The 27,972-nt window shown below is 35.6% G+C and overlaps 1 protein-coding gene across 1 annotated transcript in view; it reads right to left on the bottom strand.

Moving 5' to 3' along the window:
* The window catches only part of PTPRQ (protein tyrosine phosphatase receptor type Q), a 119,864-nt gene that overhangs the window by 72,846 nt on the left and 19,046 nt on the right, over positions 1–27,972 (bottom strand). The window contains exons 17-33 of the mRNA XM_057377140.1: positions 26,705–26,965; positions 24,818–24,978; positions 23,678–23,789; positions 22,780–23,006; positions 21,283–21,352; positions 19,070–19,269; positions 17,430–17,679; positions 16,180–16,308; positions 15,244–15,390; positions 13,306–13,478; positions 9,771–9,984; positions 8,030–8,182; positions 7,727–7,906; positions 6,842–6,949; positions 4,160–4,441; positions 2,790–2,972; positions 2,078–2,179 (exon numbers count right to left, since the gene is read on the bottom strand). Coding sequence (XP_057233123.1) covers positions 2,078–2,179; positions 2,790–2,972; positions 4,160–4,441; positions 6,842–6,949; positions 7,727–7,906; positions 8,030–8,182; positions 9,771–9,984; positions 13,306–13,478; positions 15,244–15,390; positions 16,180–16,308; positions 17,430–17,679; positions 19,070–19,269; positions 21,283–21,352; positions 22,780–23,006; positions 23,678–23,789; positions 24,818–24,978; positions 26,705–26,965 — 2,952 coding nt within the window. The remainder of the gene's footprint in view (positions 1–2,077; positions 2,180–2,789; positions 2,973–4,159; positions 4,442–6,841; positions 6,950–7,726; positions 7,907–8,029; positions 8,183–9,770; positions 9,985–13,305; positions 13,479–15,243; positions 15,391–16,179; positions 16,309–17,429; positions 17,680–19,069; positions 19,270–21,282; positions 21,353–22,779; positions 23,007–23,677; positions 23,790–24,817; positions 24,979–26,704; positions 26,966–27,972) is intronic.

The following is a 27,972-nucleotide window of genomic DNA, read 5'->3' as shown; positions in this document are numbered from 1 at the left end:
GAAAAAGTACTTCATGAGAAAACAGAGCAATGGCAAGGTCACAGTGATTCACCTACTGTCCAAGTACATTGCAATAATTTTTTTCCCCTTCTAATAAAAGCAAGAGCTTTATAGATATGAACACATGTAAACGATAGTATAATAGCTCCCTTGAGGAAAAAAAGGTGCTGCAAAGAATTATACAAAGCACAAAAAGTGGAAAAATGGATAAGCATAGCATTGAGAAATGATAAAATTGTGGGGTACTAGGCAGCAGTAAAATCTATCCAGTCCATCAAATAAGGACCACATTCATACAGTTAACATGTCACAAGGGCAAATGAAAAAATATGCACTCACTGAGACCCTTAAAATTCATGTTAATATGATCTCTAGATGACACCATATCCCAACCCTGTAGGGAAATATTGTAAGTAAATGAATATGTTAGACCATGTTCGATTTCATTCTAAGGTTCTTATTAATTTTGCTGAGGAAAATAACTCATTTATGCATAAGTGATAATGTTTTATTATCAGCATGTTATTGAGAAATGAATCCTTTTCTTCATCTTGATTCAGGGATCTATGTATCACTATGAAGTAATATTCGAATTACATTTGTTTTTCTCAAATTCAACCAAAGAGCATCATGCACTAAAAATTCAGGTCATAGCTGTAGTCATGCATGAAAATTGAGAATATGAGCATAACTATTAGCAAATCTATGAAACATTTGGTCTGAACCTTGGAACACTGTGTTCCTGTGAATACAGAACATGTGGTGTATTATAAATACTGTTGTTTTTCACTTCTTGTTCCTTTCACTACCTCAAAAGTTGGCATACAGGTTTTATAACTCTTAACATGTAAGAAAAAAAAAATATATTTTCCATGAACAAAGGTTCATTTAATTAAGTGAGTGTATTTACTAGTGAAAGATGTTGACAGCTATACTTCGTGTTTTAGTAGTTATCCTCAGTGGCTATGTAATAAAAGTCAAAATGGTGAATGTCATCTTCTTGGCATGTTTAGTTCATTCTACAATTCTAATTCAGAGGATTTTTTTGCTAGAGAATAGAAACATTGATCTAAATAAAAATACTCTGTGCTAAACAAATGGATTTACACAAATTAGCTGTTTTCAATCTGCTCCCGCTATATAACTCTTGAGGAAAGTTTTTTTTCTGATGGTGTGTCCAGTGGGTTGTTTGTGTCAATTCTGCTTTAGAATAGATTCCCAGAGATTTCCCCCCTAATCAATGGAGACGAACAGGCTTCTCAAAACGTGACTCACAGCACCTAAGATTTTTGCTATAATTTTTTTTCAGGATTCCCCTGCAGAATCTAGAGAGGTCACCAGTGATAACTTCCCAGAACTATGTTGTATATTGAAAGTACTAATGTAATTTTAAGGTTCCTCTTCTGATTTGTAACCTACTGTATGAATTAACAGGGATTGCAACAACAGTATTCTACCTTCTGCCTGCAGTACAGAACACTCCCCAGCCCAATCTGGAACTCTGGTGTTATAGATGATGAACATTGGGTATTTTCATAATATTAATAGTTTCATATCTCTGTGTATCTGTACACACATTTGTTTAGAAAAATTTAAAAATCTCCCAATTTAAAAAAAAACCCCACAGATATGTCCCTGAACCATTCAAACTGCCTTTTTTTTGGTTTTCGCTTTCCCCAGCTCTCACGTGAGTGAAAAACCAAATACAGTATCTAACTCTACCATGTCATGTATTAGATTGAAATAATAACAGAAAATTCAGATTCTTCAAATTCATAGGATACCAGTAAGACCAAATGTAAATGTACAGCAATTGTGGCAATTCATGTAGCTTGTACTGGTAAACATATTGATGGATAGATAGATAGACAGACAGATAGATAGATAGATAGATAGATAGATAGATAGATAGATAGATGGATGAAGTATGTTTGTGTCCACATACATAGATACAGATAGGAATGGAGAGACATAACTGCCAAAAAAATTGCACAAAGCTCAAATACATCTGACATAAAATGAGTAATTTAAGAATATCGATAGATAGTGATGCACTGAAAATGCTGTTCTGACTTACCATCTTCATCAGTTAGTATATGCAGAAGTGTACTACGAAGGCCCTCCCCCATCATGGTACTAGCAGACACTTCTACAGTATATTCTGTATATTTATTTAAATCTAAATTAAAAAAAAGAATAATTCAATAAAACAACCATTCAATGGGACAAATTAGTTTTTTAATGGACCATAAGAATTTTTGAAGTGCCGAATAGGCCTGTCACACTGATCTGTGTTATTAGAGACTGAAATTAGCATTGCGAAAGCTTGGAACACAAGTATTTTGCAAAAGAAGGGGCAAAGCCCTAATTATCCATTAATTAATATTTCATATTCCTAGAATTTTTTACCCAGTATTTTTATCCAAAATATGATCAGAACGATATGCAGGTGACTTAAGGATCTACTTTGTTACAATGATATCAGCAAAGATATCTACTGAAGTTCCTTGTATTTGAAACATCTAAATTACAGTGAGATATTTTTAGACTCTCTACCGATTAATGTCCATTTCACCACATTATGGCAGGGCACAAGTTATTTCTCAGGACAGGCAACAAAAAACTTTATGTAGGACAAGAGGGATCGGGTCCAATCACAATGAACTAATAATTTATTTGTATCTGTCTGCTGCACACTTCTCAGAACAGCTTACAGTTGCCATAAGTTCCAGATCATTATATACTGGCCTGTAATATGAAGCGTCAGTTCCAGATCATTATATACTGGCCTGTAATATGCAGCGTCAGACGAGTAGTGTTTATGACTCTTTGCTCAGTCCCATTAGTCCTTGTGAGATATATTGTATAAGTCTGTATGATTCCATTGGGAATGGATGGTGGAAAAAATGATAATTCAATTTCTGTGGATGAGATGTTCCTATAGGTTACATTTTCTGGTGCAGAATCAGGAACTAGAAGAAAAAAAATTAAAAGGTTTCAGTCAGTTTCATTGATTTGTGAAGAATTTTTATAAACTGGTTTCAGTGAAACACATTGTAAAAACTTGGATTTGTGTCCTATTTTTTTTTTATGGAATACATTTGAAAAGAGGACACATTGGAAGGTCAAAAGTACAGAAACACACACTGTAACAACAAGGTCATTTAAAAAAAAATTGATAAAAATCATCTTGATATGTCATAATAAAAAAAAACCTGGAGCATGATACTAAACTATCCTTTTAACGCTCCTGAACTATCACTGCAATTCTTCAAGTTAGCTATTGCTAGGAGATTTTCCCTATTGTGCTACCATAATTTATGCTTTGCATCAGCAACATGCATTTTCTTTCTTTTCCCTGGGTCCTCTATACAAACAATAGAAATACTTGTATGAAAAGAAGGGACCCTAACTTAGTGCTGGAAGTGCCTTGAAGGTATCCGTGCTCTTGGAGGTTTGGTTGCTGGCACTCAGGGCAGGCATAGTGAAGGGAGGCCTCCTCCTCCTCCTCGCAGGCAATGCTGTGGGGTGTGTGTGACCACCAGCCAGCTGCAGGGAGCTGCTTTCTGCAAGGGTTCTCATGCTTTACCCCCATCTGAATTGCAGCTCCTGCTTTGTTGCTGTGGTGGCTGTGCTTGGCCGTGGATCCACTGATCCAGTCCCTCACTTGTTTCTAGCTGTCTAGCTGACATGGCGGTCTGGCCCAGGCTGGCTCCCCCACTGCAGGCCTGCGGCTGGCCCTGCCCTTTGTCTGGCTTGGTTACCGTCACCAAACTCGTTCTTTCCTGGCTTCATCTCAGACCTGCTGCCGTGGCAGGGAGGGTTTGGCGCTCCAGACTGATCCCGGCCGCCGCGCCCCCGGCCGCCACCCCCCCGCTCGTCGCAGCAGTGCGGTGAGACAGACAAGTGCTGGCTACTGAGGCCACTGCCCAGCTGGCCCAGGCACCCCTTGGCTGTTGGCTTCCCAGCCCTTACTGAGCAGCTGGCCTTGCCTTTTAGCTTTATGTATAAAAGAGAAAAACGAGATTCAAACTTACTGCTTTGCAAGGCAAGCAAATACCTTTTAAATTTATAAAACTTATCTCCTGGGCATTAAAGGTGACCCTAAAACAGTTTCTTGTCAAAAAACTTAATTTTWAAAAAAATACGATGTACTCACCAGTTTCAGAAGTTCTGACCAGAAGTGGAAAGGATGACTGATTCCCATGGCCAAGCCTGGTAAATGCCCTTACTGAGATGTTGTAGAGAGTATATGGCTTCATTTCACTTAGTGATATGCTTGTAGATGAGGCATTTTTAATAAAAAATTCATTGGAATCGCTGTACAGAACTTCATAGTGAGTGATGACACCATTAGGCTGCTCAGGTGGCAACCATCTCAGATTTATTTCTGTTGCAGTTACATTTATTAATTCTATGTTTTGAGGTGGGGAGTCTGGTTCTGCAATACCAAAATCAGAAAAAAAAATGCTTTCAATTAATTGATTACAGAACTGAGATCATAAATTTACTGGATCCTGACATTGGATCCTAACTGTGACAAAAGGGCCACACTCACTCTCTCACTCTTCTTCTCAAAGCCATACTGCTTTTTACCTCATTTAATTTTGTTATGTCTCTTTTCCACTCACAAAACTAGACATCTTTTTACATTGTGACACTTTAGCTTTCCTAGAATTTCTTTTCTCATCTGCTTCTAAATCTATCTGAAACTGCATTCATCAAGAAAAAAATTTTCTCTGCCATGACTCATGCAGAGTGATCTTTCAAATGCTCTCATTGTCTTCCTCATAATCAGTTCTTTAAATTTAGATTAATGTCCTCTTACTGCTTTCTATGCAAAAAAGCACCCTTCTAACTGCACTCAATCAACCAAGGAATCAACCTTGAACTAAGGAAGGGTCTGTATGCATTGTAACAAAATTCCCTTTAGTGAACCCAGCGTAAATCTTGCATACTCTGGTGTGAAGGTCACGTACAAAACGAATCCAGCTCCTGGGCAATGTGTTGGCTAAATCTACTGTCAATGTATGAGTTCATGTGACCCCAGTGAACTAAGAAGGCATGGAAGTGTAGAAGGAGTGAGTGGGCTGCGCTTATGAATAAAATCATCTCTGACTGTCAGCTTTGATTTCTCTGAAAGCTTTACCACTTCACCCCCGAAATAAWCTTCTATAAAATAAAATTTAAAAAGTATACTACCTACCCAGGGTTATAGGATTTGGTTTGTGTACAAATACCCATATTCAGATATTTCAGAATTCATAATGAATGTTTTTTTGCCGAAAGGTGTCACAATTCACTTTCACTCCTGATTTCTGAGCATGTGAATGGAAACTGTTAACAGATGGATGACAAGACTGTCCACATGGATATTTCCCATGTGAAGAAGCTTAATTTTTAATTGAAATACATTTTGCCATTTATCTGGCATGGTAAAATATTTAAATGCAACAGTCTAGTATCTTCCATCCTAAAGCAGGTTATTCAAGACAGTTGTAGTGAATCTTTTCTTTGGAGGTATCTCTCTTTTGAAGAGTCAAACTAATAGTTGTTCCTAGGTTGACCAAAGTTATGAGACATAAATTTCAGCATGAATTATGTCAGGAAAGCTAAACAACAAGAAGGAGAAGATAAAAAATTATGCATAATCTTATAAAAAGACAAGAATTACCGGTGGATTTCTCAAGTTTCCTCAAGCCTTGCCCATCTTTTTTATGAATGAATGAACTGCTGGCCTGGAATTCTATTCTGAAAAATTTCTCTAACACTCAAAGGCAAGGGATTTCAAGCAAATAGAGAAAAGAATATTTATATAAGTAAATTTTCTGTTCTTATGAGATGCCTTTCCTCTGTAAAATAAATAACAGCATAAAAGAATGTAAATTTAAAAAAAATATTTGCAAGTATTTTAAGTTTCACTGTTTAGTTTGATATTTTTTGGTTATTCAAATCACTGAAGCATCCTTTAATCCTGTAGTCCTTTTAGTCCTTTCGTCTCCTTTATTGACACTCAATTATTTTTCTTATATGCTTAACAATGGGAGAGATAAACAACAATTGTGCATTCAGCCTCTGTATTACTTCAGTAAACACTGGAAATAACTTTGTTGAAACCAGTGAAAATACAAACTTGATACAAAAGAGAAAAGATTAAGATTCATTACTCTGCCCTGCAAAGTGAATTGCCATGTTTTCTTTGCAGGAGCCAATGACAACTGCAGCTCTTGCCCCAATGRCTTCATGGGTTGAGACTGCCTTGCAAGCAAGAGAGTAAGATTCTGAAATCTTCAAAACGTAGTATTACACCCTACCTTAAAACTATCGAATCGTCTTAAAATTAATAAAACCTATGCAAAAACAACTGCAGATAATATTCAGCATACAAAAAATCTTCACTTTATCAGCATCTTTGCTTAAAAATAGCAACATGGCCTCTGAATTGTTGAAAGCAGCCATGTCCATATGCTTCAAAAACAACCTAATTTACACAGAACATAAAAAGAAAAAGAAGGTAAGTTGGAGTCACGAAGATTATGATTTAGAAAAGTGTTAGGGGCACATGGTTTTGAGAGAGGAAGCCTCAGCCCGGCAGCTTTCCTTCCATTTGTCTATCACAGTTGAAATTAGTTGATTGCAGGTCATGCTGCAGTTTTCATTATTATTTTTCTAGCATTTACCTAAAAATGGTCTGAATGATGTCACTAACAGATGGAAGATTAAAAATTTCAACACTGATTTTATTTATACATTTTCTTCCCCCTTTATGCATATGCCAGTCTTCTGAACAAACACAGACTTCAGTACAGAAAATAAATTATCATTGCAAACAATGCATTACCGTCTTCAGGGGTTCGCACAAAAATGTCATTCTCTTCAGACAAAGCACTTTCTCCAACTGCAGTAGAGGCTGCAACTCTCATTTTATAATTTGTGTACTTTTTTAAACCTGAAAATATGAAATAAAAAAATCTTGATTCTTAACTGTATAAACAAGATTGTTGACATCTTTTGCCACAGCTACTTATAAAAGTATAATACCGGATACTGTTCTAAAGTATACACCTTTGATACACCTTTGTCACCTAAAAGAATATGTTTAATGCCATTTTAAGTATATCAGCAGATTTTGAAGTAAGTCGACTAACTTCAACCCTGAAAATAGCTTAAAGAGTTTATTTGTCAAAACAAAGGATGCATACATGAACACCCAAATATTGGGGGTTTAGTCTATATGCATAATTCTGATTAACATCAATAAATGCCTGAAACTCCATTAGGAATGTGTTTGCTTCAATTCCTACAAAAATTATCACCTTATATACAAAAATGGTTATTAATGCAAGAAATATACTGTGAAAAATATCAAGTTTGAAAAAGATTTGAAAGTTTAGGAATATTTGTCTAAGTGGACACAAGATGTTTAGGCAAATATGCCAAGGAGAAATCCATTTCACAAATTACTACTTGTACCATTTCAAAAATTACTGCTTATCTTACCTAGCCTTCTTCTCCCATCTCATATTCCTCCACATTAGAAAAGTCTGACAGTAGTGTCCCAACCTTGTTTTACATGCAGTTTTGTTGTATAGGTGGATGCGTGTGAATATTTGAGATTTGATCCACCTACTTTTCAAATGGCTACATTATATAAAATTGGGGGAAAAATTGAGAATGTGCTTGTAAGTTTGAATTTTTATATTTTTTTAATCAAATGACACTCTACCTGTCATTAGTAAGCTGTTGTTTGAAGTTGTTTCGTGAAATGCTCTTTTTGTATCCAATTCCATCGCATAAACAGTATAATGAGTGATTTTCCCATTGGGATTTGCTGGAGGATGCCAGTACAGCAAAACAGAGGAGGAGCTAATATTCTTGTAAGATATGTTTTGTACTGAGCTGGGGACTTAGACAGAAATATAAAAAGATAGCAGTAAGTAAATAAATTGCTAAAAAAAAAAAAATCAAACATTCAGTGAAATAAATCATGTATGTTAACTTTGATAATATCTGAGTTACAACAATTTACCTTGTTCGCACGTCCTGACTGTAAGAACTGACGGTGGTCCCTCTCCAACAGCAGTGAAAGCTGACACACTAATTGTGTAATCTGTGAAAGGTGTGAGGCCCTTTATAATATATGACAGTTCTTCAGCCGAAATGTCAATGTTATATTGATTATCTGTGAGTAAATAGAGAGAAATAACCACTTACTCATAAATTACATTCCTCTTAACTCCACAAAGGAGAGTCTATTATAGGTCCATTTTCATGTGTACAATAGATGGATTGGCCTAGGTAAAAGAATGAATAAGCAACAAGTAGAATTGTGAGGTTTTGTGAGAAATCCCCTAAAAACTAGGAAAGGGTGCATTTGTATAAGGCCTAGTCTATCCAGTGATTTCAGAACAATGACTCCCAGATTATGGAGCTTTTGAGGAGTTTTAAATATTTTTAATTGAAAAAGACTGATTCCCTCTTCCTTTGCCCTCCCAACAATGCTGTAACACCTATATACTTGGAAAGGCTGCCTTCATAGATCCATTCACACTGGTTTTTTTAGGAGAAGGGTTGTGGCCAGTAGAATGAAGAAACCATGCATGCCCACAAAGATATTTGGGTGAACTTATGATAAAATTCTAATTCAGCCAAAGTCCAACTGTGCTAGCCAAAATCATCTGCTTTAGCGCAGTTGTTATGCCAGTGCAACATGAAAAGTGTGGGAGCCTCAGATATCTGAATATCAGGCTCAGAGTTCAGTGAGAAGGACATTAAAATCAGGCATTGAAAAATCAGCAGACCCTGTTGAAAATTTGGCTGTCAACAACTTCAACTACTACAGTTATTCCTATAAAATAATATTTGTATGCTAGATCACAACAGATGCTGGCTGAAATCAATTTTCAGCAATGCAGACATCTTTTAGCAATTCAATACCTCGAGCTGAATGAGGCCATAAAAAGATTAACATTTAAAACATTGTACACTTCCTGTGTATAACAAAGAAGATTCTTCAGGATTACCATAACTCAGAAAATATCCACCATAGATATCCACTGTAGTTCAACATAATGGATTAAATCCTGATTTTAGATACTGGTGCATATAGATGAATTCCATGACTTAATTAATATAATTTTAAAAATCAAAATATAAAACCTTTATTTTCTCTCAGCTATTCAAAACACTAAAAATTTAGAGTGGTATTTGAAATCCGTGCCTGACAGCTGAGGGCTGCCTAATGATTTGTAAATATCCATACTTGGTAAAGAAACAGTGGCCCATTGATAATACAGAACAAGTGTACTCACTAATGACATCACCATGTCATGGGGTCACCTCCACCTGTTTGTAACCCATATAGCAAAGTTGTAACTTTTTGACCTATTTACCTTCACTGACATTTGAAAACCTATTAGTCAAAAGGCTTAGAGAAATCAAGGTCTCTGAAGTGCTTGGAGATATGTTAATCCCTGACAATCACACCTGCTTTGGCAACTGTAATAACTGATTGTCTATGCAGCTTGGCTGATGGCTTTCGGGTGCTCCTTTCCCTAGGAAGAAGGTCAGCTGGGTGACAAGGGGCTAGTTCCTGCCTGTGTGGCATTCCCATTTGCTTCAGAAGGTTATTTGGTAGTAAAAAAATCTGACTCCAGCAAATGACCCATTTATAATTTGCTTGAACCATGTGCTAAAGATCATATCTGGGACAGTGCTGGGGGTCCTTCAGAACAAAGAAGCAGGTATAAAAATATGCTAAAATACCTTACCCAAACCAGAATGTAATTCTGCATCTCCATTGATAGCAGGCAAATTATCACCAAATATTCTTGTAAATACTACTGGGGAAGCTGTCTGAACGCTGGAAAACATTTCAGCTGAACCTTCATATAAATCATTGTCTGCTTCCATTGAATTCCAAGTGGGAGAAGAAGATTTGACATTTTCTTTTATTGCGTCTGGTTCCAAAGAATCAATCAGATACTAAAAATTAGAAATATAAAAAGAAATAACAAACCTAGTYATCACTAAATTAAATAATTTAATTTTTATCTAAGATAGAAATGATGCTTGTGTATTTATGCATACACATAAATACTATATAAATGTTGGCACATAAATATTATCGTTCATGAAAATAATTCAAAAATTATAATCTTTATCTTAAAAATGCTTAGCTGCCAGTATCCTACAACATTGTATTCTGGTTATTGTTTAATGAACCACATAAAAAAAAATCTTTAAATATGTATTATATATTAAGGTGGCAATTTTAGAGTAAGGCCTTTTATTTTAAAGCTATATCCTTGGAGCTATATTGAATAGATACACATATGAACTTGGGAGAATTCATTTGCACTAACCATATTCTGAAAGAAGGCAGCAGGGATTAAAAACAAGAGGATTTCAGATGCCACTTCCAGTCCCTGAAGAAAAGTTTTAGCAGGTTGACTACATCTCTGAGAGGGAATAAGAGGACAGGAAGAAAACCAGAAGCTAATGAAATAAAGAAGAGAGGAAAAATAAGAGAGTAATATGTGAAAAGGGAGAGTGAAAGGGAGGTGATATAGGGGCCTGTAGGACAGAAGAGGCACGGAGCAAATGTTGGAAAGGGATGGCAATAGATATAAGTGGAGCAAAAACAACAAAGGGAGGAAAAACAAAAGCAGAAAAGAGAGACAGGATAGAGAATAGGTAAAAAATGGTGTGTTAGCACTGGATCTTCATGCCCCTTCAAAATCTGGGACCAAATCCAGTACTCCAGTATCTCTGAATTGTTCTGCTGCCAACTGGAACACTCCCCACTCACACATGTGGCCCACCTCATTGCCAGAAAGAGATGTTTGTACAGTGAGGTACCTAATACACATTAGTTCTTTTGCTACGGCCTCTGGGTAGAGATGGGGTAAAGCCACTTCTTTACTTCTTTAACTGGGGGTTCATTAGCCACAGACAGAGACAGAGCACCAATTTCACCTGACTACCAAGAGGTAAAAGCTGTCTAGTACTCATCTTCACCAGCATTTTGTAGACTAATAGTAGGCCACATGGAAATACTTCTTGCTTATGAGGCTTTTCCACATATAAGACAACAACTTTTTATTGCTACTGGTTATTGAGTGTCATTAGCACTGCAGATCTGCCACTTCAAATCCTGCATATGCTCTAAGCCTGGGTCAGTGGGGTTCTAAATAAAGCAACATTTATTATGATTTGTTTTGGTTTTTAATTAGAAAATTACATTCAATAGACTATAATAAAGCAGCAATGATGCAGCTCTAAGAACTCAAAATCTAGGCAATTTCATCACTAAAACATTTCTGTGCAGACTACTTTAATATTTTGTGTCTGGACTATGATACACTTTTTAATTACAGTTATATACTTTCATTTTCCAAGGACGCCTGTCTGGTCAATGAATGGATCCTTATCCTGATTCTTTTTTCCCTTACTCCTTATTTAACGTTTGACTCCAGGGCTCTATTTATGTATGTCATTCAACTTTAAAGTGAACTCTTTCATTGAGCTGTACATCAAAAACTTAGATTCTGATTCAGATTCAGTGAAAGACATCATTGTCCGAAAAAATAAGGAATTATGCAGACTTTGGACACCAGAATTCAATCCTGAGTTAAATGTGTTCTAGAGATCTGCAGTTCTGTGCTTCATATTCAGAACTGCTCCTCTAAGCAGTAAGCTTAATCCAGAAGCTAGACTGATTGACAGCATAAGTCGCATAGGAGGTGTGACCCCACAGATGTGCACAGGTATTCTTAGTGTGCAACCACAGCATGGAGTTCAGCATGCAGTATCAGTATTCACACACGTGAATTTAAGGATACAAAAGGAGGCAGAAAGTCTAGGCCTGTCTACCTTGCTAGTAGAAAACTTAATCAGCCTTGGGAATCTTCTGCTGAATTCACTTCTCCACAGGGCTCATACCCACACGTTCCAGAGGTTTGACTGAATGCCTGTGTAACAATCCAGGCTTGCAAATCTTTGCTCTTTGTTGTGGGTTAAAATTTTTCCCCTTTTGTTTCCTTTCTTTGGGAATTTTTTCTTTCCCTTTGTTGCTGGGATACACTAATTGCCAGTCATCCTTTTGATGGCTGGGCCATTAGTGAAGACAATTATACCTATGCCCCACCTAAATGGTTTTGCTAAGCTCTGGGTGTGTGTATTTGTGTGTGTGAGGGCGGGAGGAGTTGGGGGAACATCACTTCCTTCGATGCTTCGATGCTTCGCTGAGAGAAGGAGGTCTGCCTGCTGGCTGCTCCAGGGAGAGCTGGCCTGCCTTTTTCTGCGGAGACCAGCATCTCTGCCCATTGGGTTCCTATTTGATGCACTGTGATCTTCTCCCCTGTGCCTTGCCAGAAACCCCTGCGATTCCAGCTTCAGGGGTGAGCTCTGCTCCATCCCATCTTGCAGCCGCAGGATTTCTGCTCGTCTCTTTGCCGTCCTTGGTTTCTTGCTGTTCAGAGGAGCACCGAGATCGGCATTTCCACTGTGAGTTTTGCAGAGAAACTTTTCTCCATCCACCTCTGCCATTTTTGTGTCCACCACTCGTGACGCGGGAGATCTGAGCCAGCCAGGACCCGCGGCACAGCGCCCCCTGCAGCCGCCGGGGAATCATCGCACCCCCCCTGCCCAGCCAACAGTGCCCGTGCCGACTGGGACTGTAACTGCACCAAAGGGGAGGCTGTGTCTGTAAAGCCGTCACTGGGATTGGGACTGGGCTGGTTGTTGCTATTGTTATTGTTACTTGTTTCACCTTGTTACACATATTAGTAAAAACTGCTATTCCCTTTTACCCATATTCTTGCCTGGAAGCCCGTGATTTTCAAAGCTATAATAATTCAGAGGGAAGGGGGGTTATATCCACCACTCCAARGGGAGTCCCTGCCTTCATCGGCAAACACCTGTCTTTCAAACCGGGACACTCTTACAGACTGGTCACCCTACACTGCAAAGGACTCAAGCACTCAGAAGGACAAGACTGTGGCCTATGGCTTCCTGCCTTCAGCAGATGGACCATTCTGCCAGAATGATTTATTTTTTCATGTTGTGGAAACAGCATTACTGGGATTTTTTGAAAGCCAGTCAGGGAAAGAGTGGACTGTGGAAGGTAGCATTTAAAAACATTGACAACTCATTTGTGGGAGCTAGTTCCACATTCTATAAAAGTCAGATAAGGCAAAGAGCAAATTTAATCAAACAAAAAAACAATAAAAAAAAAAAAAAAAAAAAAAAAAAAAAAAAAAAAAAAAAAAAAAAAAAAAAAAAAAAAAAAAGAGAAAAGAATACCTTATTTTTATCTCCAAGAATAATGTTTTCCAGAGTGACGAGTGTTTCCTGCACATGTACTTTAACTCTGTACTGAGTAATGATTCCATTTGGTTGTTGTGGCTTCCTCCAAACAATTTTTATATATGTGGCTTCCACTTCTGCCAGTTGTAAATCTGATACAGCACCTGGGACTAAATATTCAAAAAGAAATTAGATTTCCTTAAACACTTGTTATTATTACAAGATTTTTCAGCACCGTGTGCGAAGTACAGTAGACAATCAAATTTCACATCCTTAYCTTTTGGGTTGTCCTGTGCAGGGTAGAGACTTACTTCACGTATTTCCCTAGCAAACAAGTTACATTTCTAAAAATATGCACACTTTTTTTTAACACATAAGACGTGTGTATGAGTACAGTCAGAGACTGAGACGATGTAAACCAGGGTAGCTCTGCTGAAGTCTACATGATTGGAATGAACCTATTTTTGTTATTTTCCTATATAGAATCTAAAGTATACTTGAAAATGAAAGGTTAGCTCTAAAATCATCAAAGCCATACAAGAATGAAGTAAAAAGCTGGAAAAAAAATTAATGTGATACAGTATGCTAATTTCCCTTTTACAACAGCTTTATATAATTTCGTTTGTTTATATTATTTTATTTATAATATATATACATATATATAATATATATATTTGTAATTATTGACACAAATTATCTATATAAATTATAAAAATTATATAGTTTATATAATTTCTTCATTAAATATTCAGTATTAATTATGTTGTCATTTCCTTGAGACCACTGGACATAAAATACATTTATATTAAATAGACTGACATTTAGATTTGATATGAAAAAACTTTTGTCTTTCCTAGTAGAGTTTAGTACAAGACATTTTTGAAATTACTTGCATAATAAGGATTTTTAGATTTGGCATTAAAATAAGACTGCCTATGTTATGCTAAAAGAACACTAAACCCACCAAAATTCCCTTTGCCTTTTGACAGCACATTTCAACACAAGATGAAGATGACTGACTATACTCAGGCAGGCCACCTCTGGAAATTGTGTCTGAGAGCTGCCAAAATCAGATCATTCAGGAAAGAATAAAATAAGTAAAGATAGGTTTTCCTGCCAGTGTTACACCTTCATAACAAACATTGCCAGCAATCACTGAGGCGGAGATTTTCTAAATTTGTGTTTTGTGGCATAAACATAACACAGAAATAACCATCTTGGAACTGCTTATTACACACCAAATCTCAATTTTTTCTCCTTGCATCCTCAAGTGCTAACCAAGAATTCTGCACTATCTCACACACATGTAATACAAAACTGCATTTCTACGCAACCAAGGACCTGGCAAGTTGATTTTGTCCGAAACAGCAGAATTGAGGGCTCAGAGGCAGAACCAAGCACTTGACTGCATTGGGACAAGACCTCGATGTTGGGTCTGCCTCAGAGCTATGGTCCCTGGCAAAGGTGGCTCCATCACAGATGGGGTTGGGGCATTGGATTTGGGGAGAATTAGGCAATCGAGAGGTTTAATAAGTAACATGGTGCCTAAACGAATCAGCCACTGGGAATCCTGTGCAGGTCTTTCTTTTCCTCTTGCTGCCATCTAACGGGACAGAGGGGGCCCTGCAACTTAATTACTGTATCTAAAAATAACTACTCGCATTTAGAAATAAACTTCGGGTTTTTTTTCCACAATCTCTGAAGGCTTATGATAGCAGATAAATGTACAGAAAGAGTACGAACTTGGCAAAAACAAAGAAATAAATTACATAAGAATCTTCAGCTAATTTCTTTTCTTCTTAATCTTTTTTAATCTCTTATAGTGCTCTTACATCTGTTTCCTCCTTTGCAAAGTATCTTAAAGGCTCTGAACAAAAAAACTGAATCCCTCTATCACATTCAGTCTATTTATTTTACTTGTCTGTGCTTACTTACAATCTGCAGGAGTGAAAACTGTAAGGTTGGTCTTTGGCCCCACCCCAGCATTCGTCTCAGCACCAACATACACATCGTATGTTGTAAACGGCATGAGGTTACTAAACACAAACTTCTGGTCTTTTGTACTGTTATCCAGAATATGACCTGGAATAAAAAACAAAGAGATTCTAGCTCAAAAATAGAAACAGTCCACGTCTACTTCCCAGGATGATGAAAAAATGAGAAACCAAATTTGTCTGGGAAAAGCTAATCGGGAATCAACTTCAGTGGAATAATACTGAATATATGGGGAATAAAACAACCAACCAAGCAAGCAATAAGCCACTTCAAGGAGGTGTGAGTTTCAAGAGGAAGAGATCTAGGAAAAAAAAAATTCTATTGCTTTTCCTGTGTCGTCACATAAAAACATTAGTATACAGCTCATAAATGTCTTATTTAACTACAGACACTCCTATAATTTATCTGTTCATGTCTGAGTTAAAAAAAAAAAAAAAAAAAAAAAAAAAAAAAAGCAAAACCATTAAAACAGACTTAAAGAGTTTATTTTATAAATACTTCATGAGAATGAAAATTCTCCAGAAATCTTTAACAGAAAGAGAAAAGAGTAAAGGTAAGATACAGAACAATTTTGATGTATAAGCACAGCAATTCAGCCATGCTAACCTGTCATTTCCTGAAAGAGTGAGAAAAAGGTTATCTTCTCCATTCTTAAAAACATGTAATGTGAATTTAATTTTATACTCTTCCTAGTGATGGACTGACTTATCCCTTAAAAATAATCTCAAAACCATTAAAACATTTAATATTATAAAAGGATTCATAATACTGCTTTTGAATACCCACTTCTGATTGGCAGGCACAGAAGAATGAAAGTGCAAGGAAATAATCATCCCCAAAAATATTTTTTAAATAGTTACATCCATTCTGACTTACCAGAAGGTCCATACAGCTCCACTCTGTAACTAAACTTTCCTGTTACTATGGTTGGTGGGTCCCACATTACTGAGAAAGACTTTGCTGTAATGTTGCTTTTGGCAAAATTCTGTGGTGGGTCTTCTGGAACTTAAACAATATTGGAAAAAGTCTTTGACTGTAAAATACTTTACATTAGGATGGCCAAGAACCCCATATCAGACAATTCATTTTAAACATAAACATTAAATATTCTGAAGGGAAGTTACAGAAGCATATCTGATTACAATTGCTTAATTTCTTTTTTAAGGTAATTCTCAGGAAAGGTGTCAAGAGAGCTGATAGTACACAAAATATCCCTAAGAACAAAGGTGAAGAATAAACTGAAAACTAGCCCTGAAATCATTAGAAGAGAAATAGACCAAAATTTCATTAACTCTAGACAGAGCAGCAAATTAAGGCTAATGAAATTTGTCAAAGAAATTCAAATGAACATTTCTAGGAGGGAATAAAATTTCTTTTCGTCTGAACACTGCTATCTATATTGTATGTCTGAAAGGGAACCAAGTAACATCAAACCATGTCAAGCAAAAGAATGATGCACTAGCAAACAGAAAGATAGAAAAACATTCCTCTGGAATGCCTTTTTGGTATAGCTCTATTAACAGTGCTGCCCACTACCTAAACCATTATAAAAGTCCTGCTTCTAAACCTTTGTTTCCAATTCTAACTTCTCAGTGCATTGCAAGCAAACAAAAATCARCTTCATCTAGTACTTAACATTTCTTCAGCACTGAACAATTTCACCAGTAAGTACAGATTGAATACCTAAGTACAGGGGTTTCCTTTATATTGCTTATTTCTCTACAAAGGCAAATAAGCTTTAAGTGCATTGCTATGATCACATTACACATATTTTCAGAATAATATGCCTGACAGCTTTTCCCTTTATCTATATTTTTAATTCTTCTACATTATGCAGTTCTTAAGTTGTCCTCAGATTTTTCATAAAGTTTGATCTGTGCTGAGCATAACTTTGGTACATTTGACTCCTAACAAAAACTGAACTCCCACTCAGATTATATTAATAGATACATTAGTAGTTATATGCATTTTTAGGTGAAATTCATGCAAATACAAAAGCATGATACACATAAAGACAGATTTGGGCTGAAGTATCTTGCAGCAGAAAATCAAACCTATGTTTTGAAGTTTTTCACATAAATCTGAGAACTCGATTGCCACTTGAAAGCAGTAGGTATTGTATGTACCTGATTCTGGCATCCGGACAATTGCACTGTCAATGTAGCCTGCTTCAGTGGTCACTGCAGAGACTTCAAAAAGATAGGTGGTATACGGCCTGAGGTTAGATACAACAAAGCTGATTGGTTCACTCCAAACAGAGCTCATCTGACTTGGTGCCTCTGTACTTGGTGTCACTGTAGTCTGTGAAAGAATTGTGGATTTCCCAAAAGTAGTTGAAGGGGTGGTAGTGCTCCACAAAAATGATTCACTCTTATCCTACAAATGTAAAATACGAAACATAATAAGCTGCATCTGTAACCTATAATTGGAAATATATGTAGATTGAAAAACACAGACCATCTTTGAAAAAAAATTACCCTAAATTGGTTCTCCTTTTTATACCTCAATTTCCAAATTTAGGCAGACCATGCTAATGCATCCTATTAGTGACCGTATTATAGTTTCCTGCCTTATCCAAAAAGACCTCAAATCCGACTGAACAGCAGCATCTCTCTAGGATTCATTTAATTATTCCCAGTTTCCATTTTCAGCACTCAGTCTCTCTCTTGAAAAAAAAAAAAATCCCTAGTGAAGTCCTTTTGGATCCCATATATATTCTATTTGTGTATGTGCATACACATTTATAGCATGCATATATCCATATATCATGGATAAAACCAGACAGGAGTTTCTTAATCCATTATGTCAGGAGACAATTCCAAAAAACTGCTAGGCATTCTGGTGACCAATGCTTATGGTTCAGTAGGTGGCAGTCTGCCTTCTCAGTGCTGAATTAAGTCATCCTGGTGTGAGAAAAGTTCACAATGTCTAAGATGATCTTCCAGATCAAATCTGAATCCAAAGTTATGATAAATTTTGGCATTTAAAACTTCACTTTTCATTAAAATACTAAAAATAGGAAATTGGAAAAAGAATAAAATAAATAAAAAAGCAAAAAGTTTGGTAACATTTTGACATTTGGGTAATTGCAAAACTCTGCTCAAAGTAAGAAGGAAAAAGAGAAAAAAAATGCTAGAAAATTTTCTTGAAGAAATTCCAAAAGGTTACAATGGTTACAGGTCTGAATCCAGTGATAACAACAATTCAGACTACAAACATATTTTGAAAATCAATCTGCTAAACATGTTTGGCTTTTATTTTGATATGAGAACTATTTAAAAATATTGAAATGTGATACACAGAAAAATGCATACTTTTAAAATATAAAAAGCATTATCATACTATAGAGATAATAAGACATCAACAATACTGCACTGTATGTCTGCACTGAACAAAAAAAACCCATAAGTTGTTCTTTCCTAATTGAATAGAGCATGAAACATAAGAAAAATAGAAAGCAAAAGAATAGAAATTTTCTATGTAATGATTTTCTATTAAAAGGATGCTAAATTTAACCTTTCTTAACAATTTTACTTTGATTAAACTGAACCTTTCAAGCAAAAGCATTCAATTTAAACTATTATGAAGAGAAAAGTTTTTCCTCATTCATTTTATCCTGTCTTGGAACTAATTTGCAAGGGTTTTGGCATTTTTCTGAAGAGCAAGCCTCCACATTTTATCCACATTTATTTTAAATATTTTTATATTTAAAACTACATGCTGTGGATTGAGTCTATTTCTAATTTAAAATGTTTATAACACTTACATTACATTCTGGCAACCTCCCAGACAGAAGATCCTCTACTTTAACCAAGACATCCTTTACTACAATTCCACTTCTTGCATGTTTCACACTAATCTTGAAACTAGTTATCTTTCCATTTGGTTGCCGAGGGAGAAACCAGATCAGATTTACAGCTGAAGAATTTAAGGCTTCAACTGTGAGATTCACTACTTTACCTGGAGCTTGAAAACAAAACAAACAAAAGCAGTGAGATAAACTTCTCTTCTCAGTACTGAAAAATAGCAAATTTCCTTTTTTTTTTTGTAATATCATTTCTGACTTCCAAATTCTGAAGCAAATACATAAAAATCATTCACAAACACATGCAAAGTAGCTGATACACAGCCAGCTCTTTTTCAATCTAGTTTAAGTGAGAAATATAATTATTTCAGTCTCATAATAGCGATAGTAATTGGTTTGGTCAACTTACAAATATTCTTCCTAGAAGCATGTCATCTACTGTTACAGAAATAGAAAATTTTGCCTATTTTTTTCTGGTTAACAGCATCTGACAACACTGTGTGTGTTTTATTTCACTTTATCTGTGTCATCTTTTCAGCTGCCCATTGATTTTTGATAGCTTTAATAACTCAATTAAATTGGATTATCCACTATTACTGCATAAATGACACTGTAACAGTGAAAGTGAAAGTTTCTGTGGCCTTTTTTTTGAGCATTAGTATTAATTACAGCACAAAGGAATGAGATGCAGCATCTAAATCAGATTTTTCATGCTAAACTGTCCTGTGAATTAGAGTCCTGTGGTGCTCTCTCAATCCTGACTGCACGTGGCACAGTCAGCAGCAGATCCTGCAATGGCTGCCTTAGTACTACGGAGAAAAGGCTTTTTACACTGTTTTTAAAAACACAGCATTCCACAATTACAGACCTCCCACAGGTGTATTCAGACAGTTCATCCAAGCCTCATATTTAGCGCTCTCAGTCCTGCTAAATCTTTTCCACACCCTTTATATTTAAATAATTTTGTCTTCTAGCCAACTTTCTTACTTTAAATGTCATGTGTTTATGTTGATTAAGCTGTTTGGCTTTCTTTAGCCATCAAATAATTGAAACAAAAAAATAAATCAAGAAGGTAAAAGTATAAATGTCATATCAGTGACACATAACTCACCCAGAATTTGAAGAAACCTTCCAATTACATTTACAAAAAGGGATTTTAGGTTTAATAAAAATGTAGACAGGAATGCTGTAAAAAGTAAAAAGCTTGTATTCTCATATGGACAAATGCCAGTGTTGTCCTCTGTCAAACATGAGCAAATAACAAAGCTCACAGAAATAAGGTTTTTTACCAGCAATAATACACAAAGAATAGTGAAGAATAATAATTTCACATAGCTCCATGTTGCAAGTTTACTAGTCATCCTTATACTGGGTTCATAAATCATTGCATTATTTTAGAAATCTCATGCAGAGCGATGATTTTCTGCCATTGAGATATCTCACTCTGCAGTTTGCACACAAACAGAAATCAGCCTGAACACAGATGGACAGCCACTGCCTTGGCAGCACAAGTTCTGTATTCCACTGAGTCTGGTTCACAGTAGCACAACTGGACTGGTACCAGCTCTTCAGCCAAGGCACAATTGCTCCTGGAGCATGAGCAACATCACAAAAACTAAATTACTAAAGATTATGCAAACTCAGACTATCTTTTATAATCTTCAAAACCAACAACTCAAATTTTCATTTCAGACTTTTTTCTTTACCTTCAGAATAAAAACCTAAAAATTTAATGAAGTACATTCTGTGCTGAGCTTCTTAGAACCCATCACTAAACAAATATGGATTGACTTAAGTAGACAGCGGCAGAGATGATCCCACCACCACGTCTGTCTCCTTGAACTGCTGAAGGGAGCAGCAGATGGACCCACTTAATGGGTAGCTCTGCTCTCCTGTGACCTTGCTTTCTGGAAGCAGCCTCTTTAGAAACTGGCATAGGAAAACTCCAAGAGAAACAGGCTTTGTGTACAAGAAACAGTCGGATGGGCACCCTAAATGCTGTTACTAGCAAATAGAACAAAATTAACCTTTGCCACTGAGTGAATTAGAAAAGAATAAGGACTTTGTTCTAAATGCATTGTAATTTGCTCAAGTATAAAATTTACCATGAATATTTTATCTGAAAAAATTAGAGCAGCTTTAAGTTAAATAATTAGCAGCTTTATTAAATTTACCACTTTCTGCAGTCTGAAAAAGGAAAGGATCACTAAACACTCCAATACCAGCACTGTTCTCAGCAGCAACCTACAGAAAAAAAAAAAAAATAGAATCTACTTTAGAGTGGATTGTATATTTTTAAGTAAAAAAGTAAAAGGGAAAAAGTGTGTAACAGCATAAAAAACAGGAAACCACATGTGAATATCCACACATCAAGAGACGATCCCTATTTTATCAGTCCCTATTTTATGTAAAAGTCAACAGCAAGAATAATGTCAGTAACACTCCTTTTTCTTACCACAATACACTTAAAACAGATTCCGCATTCCTATTTTACTTACTATAACTTAAAAGAGTATAAATGAGAATAAGTTGCCTTTTATTTCTCAGTCTCCTGAAGGCTAGCAAGAGCAGGTCAACCTTCCTCAGAGCAGAAACCCAAGGAAAACATGTCTTTTTGCAGAAAGGCAASAGGTCAGGGTATAACACTTTTATCAATTATCAAACTTTTTTGTGGAGGATTGTTTTGGGGTTTGTTTTTAATAGATGACTGGAGGCAAGAGACCAAGGCATAAACATTTCCCCAACTGTGGTACATTAACTTTTATCAGCAGGGTCATCAGAACAAGATCCACAGTGAGCAACTTTCCCACAATGGCAGAAATAATTGTATTTTTTACTTTCTTACACACACACACATCCCAACCTTACAAAGGATTCCTATAGTGTTCTTCTGAGTCTGGTCAACTTCAATTTTCTTTTTAGCTTTCTGCTGTATCACAGAATATTCTCGGTTGAAAGGGACACAGACCTTAAGTGAATGGTCCAAACAAGGATCAAACACACAGCCTTGCCATTATCAGCACCATGCTCCAACCAACTGAGGTCATCTCAGGGTCATGATATGGAATGAAGCTAATCAACTGATAACTTCATTTAATTCTTGGAATTGAAACAGGAACCTCTCCAAGGTTATTATGAAAGAGTAAGGCAGGCAAGGAATTGCTTGGCAAATATTGCCAAGAGAATAACAGTTAATTTCTGTGCACCTTTTGAAGAGTTCAGAGATTAATCAGGAGTGCCTAACCTCAATGTAAACAAGTTCCATATATAGCAGACATCCTTTTGTGCATCTGGCTGAGATGATTTAGTAACCTACATGTAATAGGCCAAGTGCACCAGTCATTTGAAAGATTAAATCTCGATAAGGATCAGGAAGGATTTAGATGTTTCTGAAAATTCTCCCCATTGCTTTTTACKTTTTATCACATAATACCATACTTCAATATGAATATCAGTAGAAGAAGGTACATTTCAGTACAATTTTGACTAGAATATTTTTAAGTAGATTTAAAAACACTACCATAAACAAATATCTGGCTAATATATTTTGTTATATGGCAACAGTAAATAAAAAGTTCCCTCAGAAAACTCTACAGGAATCAACCATTAACTCACACAATTTACAATAAATCAGAATTCAAAATACTAAGAGGCACTTGTAAAGCTTTTACCATAATTTCATAAGTTGTTCCAGGATGAAGACTGGTGAGAAGAACTTCCAAACTATCTGGCTTTGTTGTGACCTGCATATAAGCAGCTTGCATCCATGGGCAGACTTCTTTGTATTTAACCACATAGGAGAGAATTCTTCCATTTGGATGCAGTGGTGTATTCCATGAGAGCAGAATCCCAGCAGAACCCACTCGTTCACCTGCAAGGAACACAGGGGGCCCAGGATCTGAAAAAAATAAAAATAATTATATATATACACACACACACACACAAGTGCACATACATAAAGCAATTTTTAATTAAGATTCATGATAGTGGAGATACATTCATAGATTCAATAGAGAAATTAAATCATCTGTCAGCATAAACTCCTAAAACTACTGAAAACAGATGTATTTTTGACTAAAAAGCATTTTTTTCTGGCTAGAGTCCTGTCAAAAATTATTAAATTAGTTTTTGAACATCAGAAACATTCTTCTGAATGTAAAAAATGTAATGCTCAAGGTCTTTATTGAAAAGAACAGAGTTTAATGCCAATTTGATATTTGACATATTCCAGCACTCAATTAAAGTGCACTCTCTTAAAAAGCACATCTGCTTTGGCTACATTTTTTTGGAAATACCTTTGAAAATTCGTTTATGTGCCTCTATAGATATAAATTAGGGTCTGGATATTATTACATGACACAATAGCAAATTTTTCAAAAGCTTATAAATTCTTATGCTCTCATAGAACACTTTAGAGTCAGTGTATTTTTAAATGGTTCAAGATGATGAAAGATTTTAATGAGTGTTCAAAACTAATTATAATTTCTCAGATATTACTGAACACATAATAAACATAGAAAAGCATGGTTTAAAAAATAAGCAAAATTTCTGGAGTCATTTTTAACTCACTTGTCACATTTGTTGTCACAGTTCTACTCACAGGTGTACTATAGACTGAAGAAGAAATTGCAGAAACTGTAACATTGTATGTTGTTCCGGGAAGAGTACTGGAAAAATCAGCCTGAAACAGGACATAGATTTATTCAAGCCTTTTACCAAGAATCACAGAAATTATACCCCCTCTCCCCAAAAACAAAAAACCCCTCAAAACAACTTCAAACAAACAAAAAAACCAAAACAAAACATCAAAACCCTTACAAAACAAAGCACAAAAAAACCACAGAAAAGTTTAACCAATTTAACCAAAATTCATTACTGAAAGTGATCTCTTAATAAGTTTTTAGTGATATAAATGTATTTTCAGCAATAAAAATAGTTGTTTGCATCTGTGAACTACAGTACAGTATTTTGCTGTCAGCTACTTGTCATAAGATGTGTAGAACATTCAATATGAAAGAACAAAATTAACAATTTTATCCTAGAGTCCCCTGTCAATGTATCTTTAGAGGTCTCAGTATTATCATAATCATAGTAAATATGAAGCATTATAAAATTCCTTTTTGAAAGAATGAACAAAAAAGGAACCTGAAAAACAAGTTTTTGACCCTTAAACTAACCCATCTTTTGCAATAAATATAATTAACAACTTTTTTAGCAAGAAATTATATAAAAATACCTGTATCTGTGCAGTTCCAATGAAAAAGAAAAGCAGAACATCCAGAACAACCATTATTTCTCTTAATATTATATGTTCCAGACAGCAGAATCAAAAAGTGCTCCTATACCTTTTTAATGGCTTAGCAGTGAAATGTTGCCTGCATTAAAGATTTAAGCAGAGATCTTCCTGGCAAGTACACAATTAATGAGTCTGTACTACTCAATAGCTCTACCCTTGCTAAACTATTCATGAACCTTTGGATGACTGTCTGCATCCTTCTAGTAGACTTTAAAAAAAAAMCAGTAAATTCACTACCTGTTGTTAGGTACCAAACTGTGGATGCCGAAATTTGTTCCCATCCCACCGATTTTTCATTAATACTTTCATATTCGTGCATGCATTAAAGAGCTAAGGAAGAAAGCTTGAATTCCTCATCAGCAGAGTGCATAAGGAAAAGCTGGCCCTGCAAGTCTTGTAATAAAAGCACATACTTGATACTCCCCAGCTCCAAGATCTAGGATAACAACAGAAGCATGATCAGGAATAAGATCCAGGTGAAATCTGTCTACAAGTCCATACGGTAGTCTCCAATACAGTGAAAAATAATATGATGAAACATTGAAGAATTTAAGTCTTTCCGGCTTTGCAGGTTCTGAAATGAATTGTGGAATAAAACACATTAACTTTGATGACCTCTTTTAAAATATATTAGTAGTTACAACTGAATATAAAAGCACCCAAGAAGAGTTTACTTGCTACATGAAGGATTAGTCTGAACATGGCAGTGTGTGATCCTACAGTTGCTACACTACCCCTGGGACTTGGTTATACCCTCCCAGCTAGGCAGAGATCCCCGCTCACAGAGAGCAAGCTCAAGTGTCTCTGCACAGTGTTCAGTTAACAACAAAATCTCTGCACAGTCCTGATGTTTCTGCTGTCCAAAGTTAGCACTGCTGCTGACCTCACTACTGTTACAATTTAAATTAAAGGTATAGCTGGTGTTTGTTCTGCTGCTAGCCACCAGGGTTTGTAACTCTTTTATACATTTCATGTATTTGGAATCCAAGTAATTCCATGAACTCAAGTCATTTTAGTTCCCAAAATTTGATTGGTCTACTCCATTTTTTAAAGCCAAGTTTCCACCTGCTCATGTCACAACATCTCATTTTCTTCTGCTTTCAAATGCACCTTTAAATGTGTATTATTCACTCTAAGCCTAATAAATATCCAGATTTTAAATTCTTCACTAGGTCATTAAAATGTTATCAACAAATAATGCTGTATAATTTCTTCACCTGTGCAATCTCTAGCCATGGGCRTCTGTCTCCTTTCTACTTTGGAAGGTCTGTACACTATCAGCTCTTCCTATGTTCATCTCTCAGTGCAAGCCCAGCCAGTGATGATCTGTGTCCCATTTCAAATTCAACCATACACTCAGTCCTTGGTCTTCCTTTCTAACATGGTTCTTCAGAATTCAGACTAAATCCTCTTGTTCTATTTATACACRAGTATCATATTTTGCAGTCTAAATAACATATGACTTCCACTCTGAAAGATTTCCACTCCTTTCTTATTTGCTGTAAATTTGCTAAGATTATATATCTTTCATGAACTCTTTATACAAACTATTCAAAACTGTAGAATTGTTTCCAAAACATTGCTCCAATTCTGCCATTAAATAATCTGAAATAGTATTAACTTTAGATTTTGCATTCCATCTGTATTTTTCACATATGTCTAATTTTAACTAGTGTTTTTATTTTAACACTAAAGGAACCAAAAAAAAGGAACAAAAAAAAAAAAAAAAAAAGAATAATATATGTAGAGGTGTGTACATTTAATTGAGAGTGTAGGTTCTTCCTTTTAATATGCTCTTGTAAATTTTAAGTCCTACCGCTCTCATCAGTACTATTATTGCCATGGATCTCAACTTCCTTTAAAGCTGGATTTTATGTTTGTAGAGGTCTTTTTATACAGATCCAAAATTAATCTCTGAGTGTAGTTTACAATCTAAAGCCTTAAATGTACAAACATTTCTAAACTTGTTTGACTTCACTCACTGCAAAAAACCTACTGAAATGAGGTAAGGTAAAATTCATCTTGTGTGAAACTCTTTGCAGGATAAGACCTGAAATACTAAAAATGGTCAAAAGAAACGCACCACAGCTGAAGACATTAGGTTTCTGATAGTGAACCACTACATGCTGGTTGAATAGGGTATAAGTAATATACACACACCATAGCAGCACACTATTACTTGTAAGATCTCTTGAAATTTCAGTGTTATTCTACAAAGTGAGATGTACAAAGCTAAACATGCACTGTTAATGACAGCAACCATTCACTGGCAAGGAGAGGAAGCAAGAAACCATACAGACCTGCTACAAATTCAAGGAAAGCAGAAGCTCCTTCAATATTTCCTTTTAGTCTTTTCAGTGTGAAATTATAAATGCCCCCAGCAGTCAGGTCTGTAACACTAAAGTCAGTCAGTGTTCGTGGAATTCTTAGCTTTTTTGTAAACATGTTGTTTGATAAAGATGCTTTATAAGAAGTGAAGTTAGTCGTGGTTGGATTCCACATTACAGTTGCAGAGGAAGTATTTACCATTTTTAATGTCAGACCGCATATCCCAGCAGGCTCTATGGTAAAAATTATTCAGATTAATAAACAAAATAATTAATCCCTAGTACTTACCATGTCAGAAAATAACAGCTTTTAAAAATAAGTGGTGTTTACTTACATGAATGTTTTAAGACTTCAAAGCATCATGAAATACTGATACAAATTTTAGAATTGTTTGTATGGATATATAGTAAACAGTGCTATTATGTTGCACAAGATAAATAAAACCTAGGAATGCACATCTTGTGTGCACTATGCCATAGATGGAAGAAAATTCAAATTTTATGAAATCTTCTCTAAGAAAAGTAACATTGCTCACTGGTGAACAGATGAGAATGGAACACTTTGTAACCAGAAGTAGAGATTTTATTCAGTTTAAAGTTTTGTAAAATACATTATATGCCATATAATTTTAGAAAACTGTTCATCTGCTCACTTAGGGACACAGTAAATAACATCRTCTCAGTGATTTTTGCACAATCTTTTTGATTACATTAAGATTCCTGAAATCAGATAGAGAAAATAGCCCCTCCATTAATCTGTGCAACACAGCTGCTTAGGAAAGAAAAATGTTTCTATTTCTCCTAAAAAGTGAATCTCCCACACAATTGATTGAATTGATTGATTGATTGAAGCTCTATGAAAAATACCAATGAACATATGCCTATTACTCAGCATGAAAAAAATCCTGAGGGTTTACCATTAAAATTATAAAGTAAACTTTCCATAATCTAGGCATACTCTGGACTCATCCACAATTCTCTTGAAAATATTTGCTTGAGGATAAAAAGCATGTTCAGGAACATGATAATGAATATTCTGATGCCTGTTTCATTAACCAGAGTCTGCAGGACTTTTTATGTTTGGTTTGTTTTTTGTTTTTTTTTTCTTGGAGATTCACTCATCAGTGAATAACTAAGTGCACAGCTTCCTTGACTATTAACTGAGTTAAGGAGTTGTAGTCCAAACAAGCCAAAGAATATCCATCAAAAAAGAGGAGGTCTATGACTTGCATGTATATAAA

Source organism: Malurus melanocephalus, unplaced genomic scaffold (genome assembly GCF_030028575.1).
Source record: "Malurus melanocephalus ecotype Western Australia unplaced genomic scaffold, MMel_1.1 scaffold_301, whole genome shotgun sequence".
Lineage (NCBI taxonomy): Eukaryota > Metazoa > Chordata > Aves > Passeriformes > Maluridae > Malurus > Malurus melanocephalus.
This window is presented reverse-complemented; position numbering and strand designations above follow the sequence as displayed.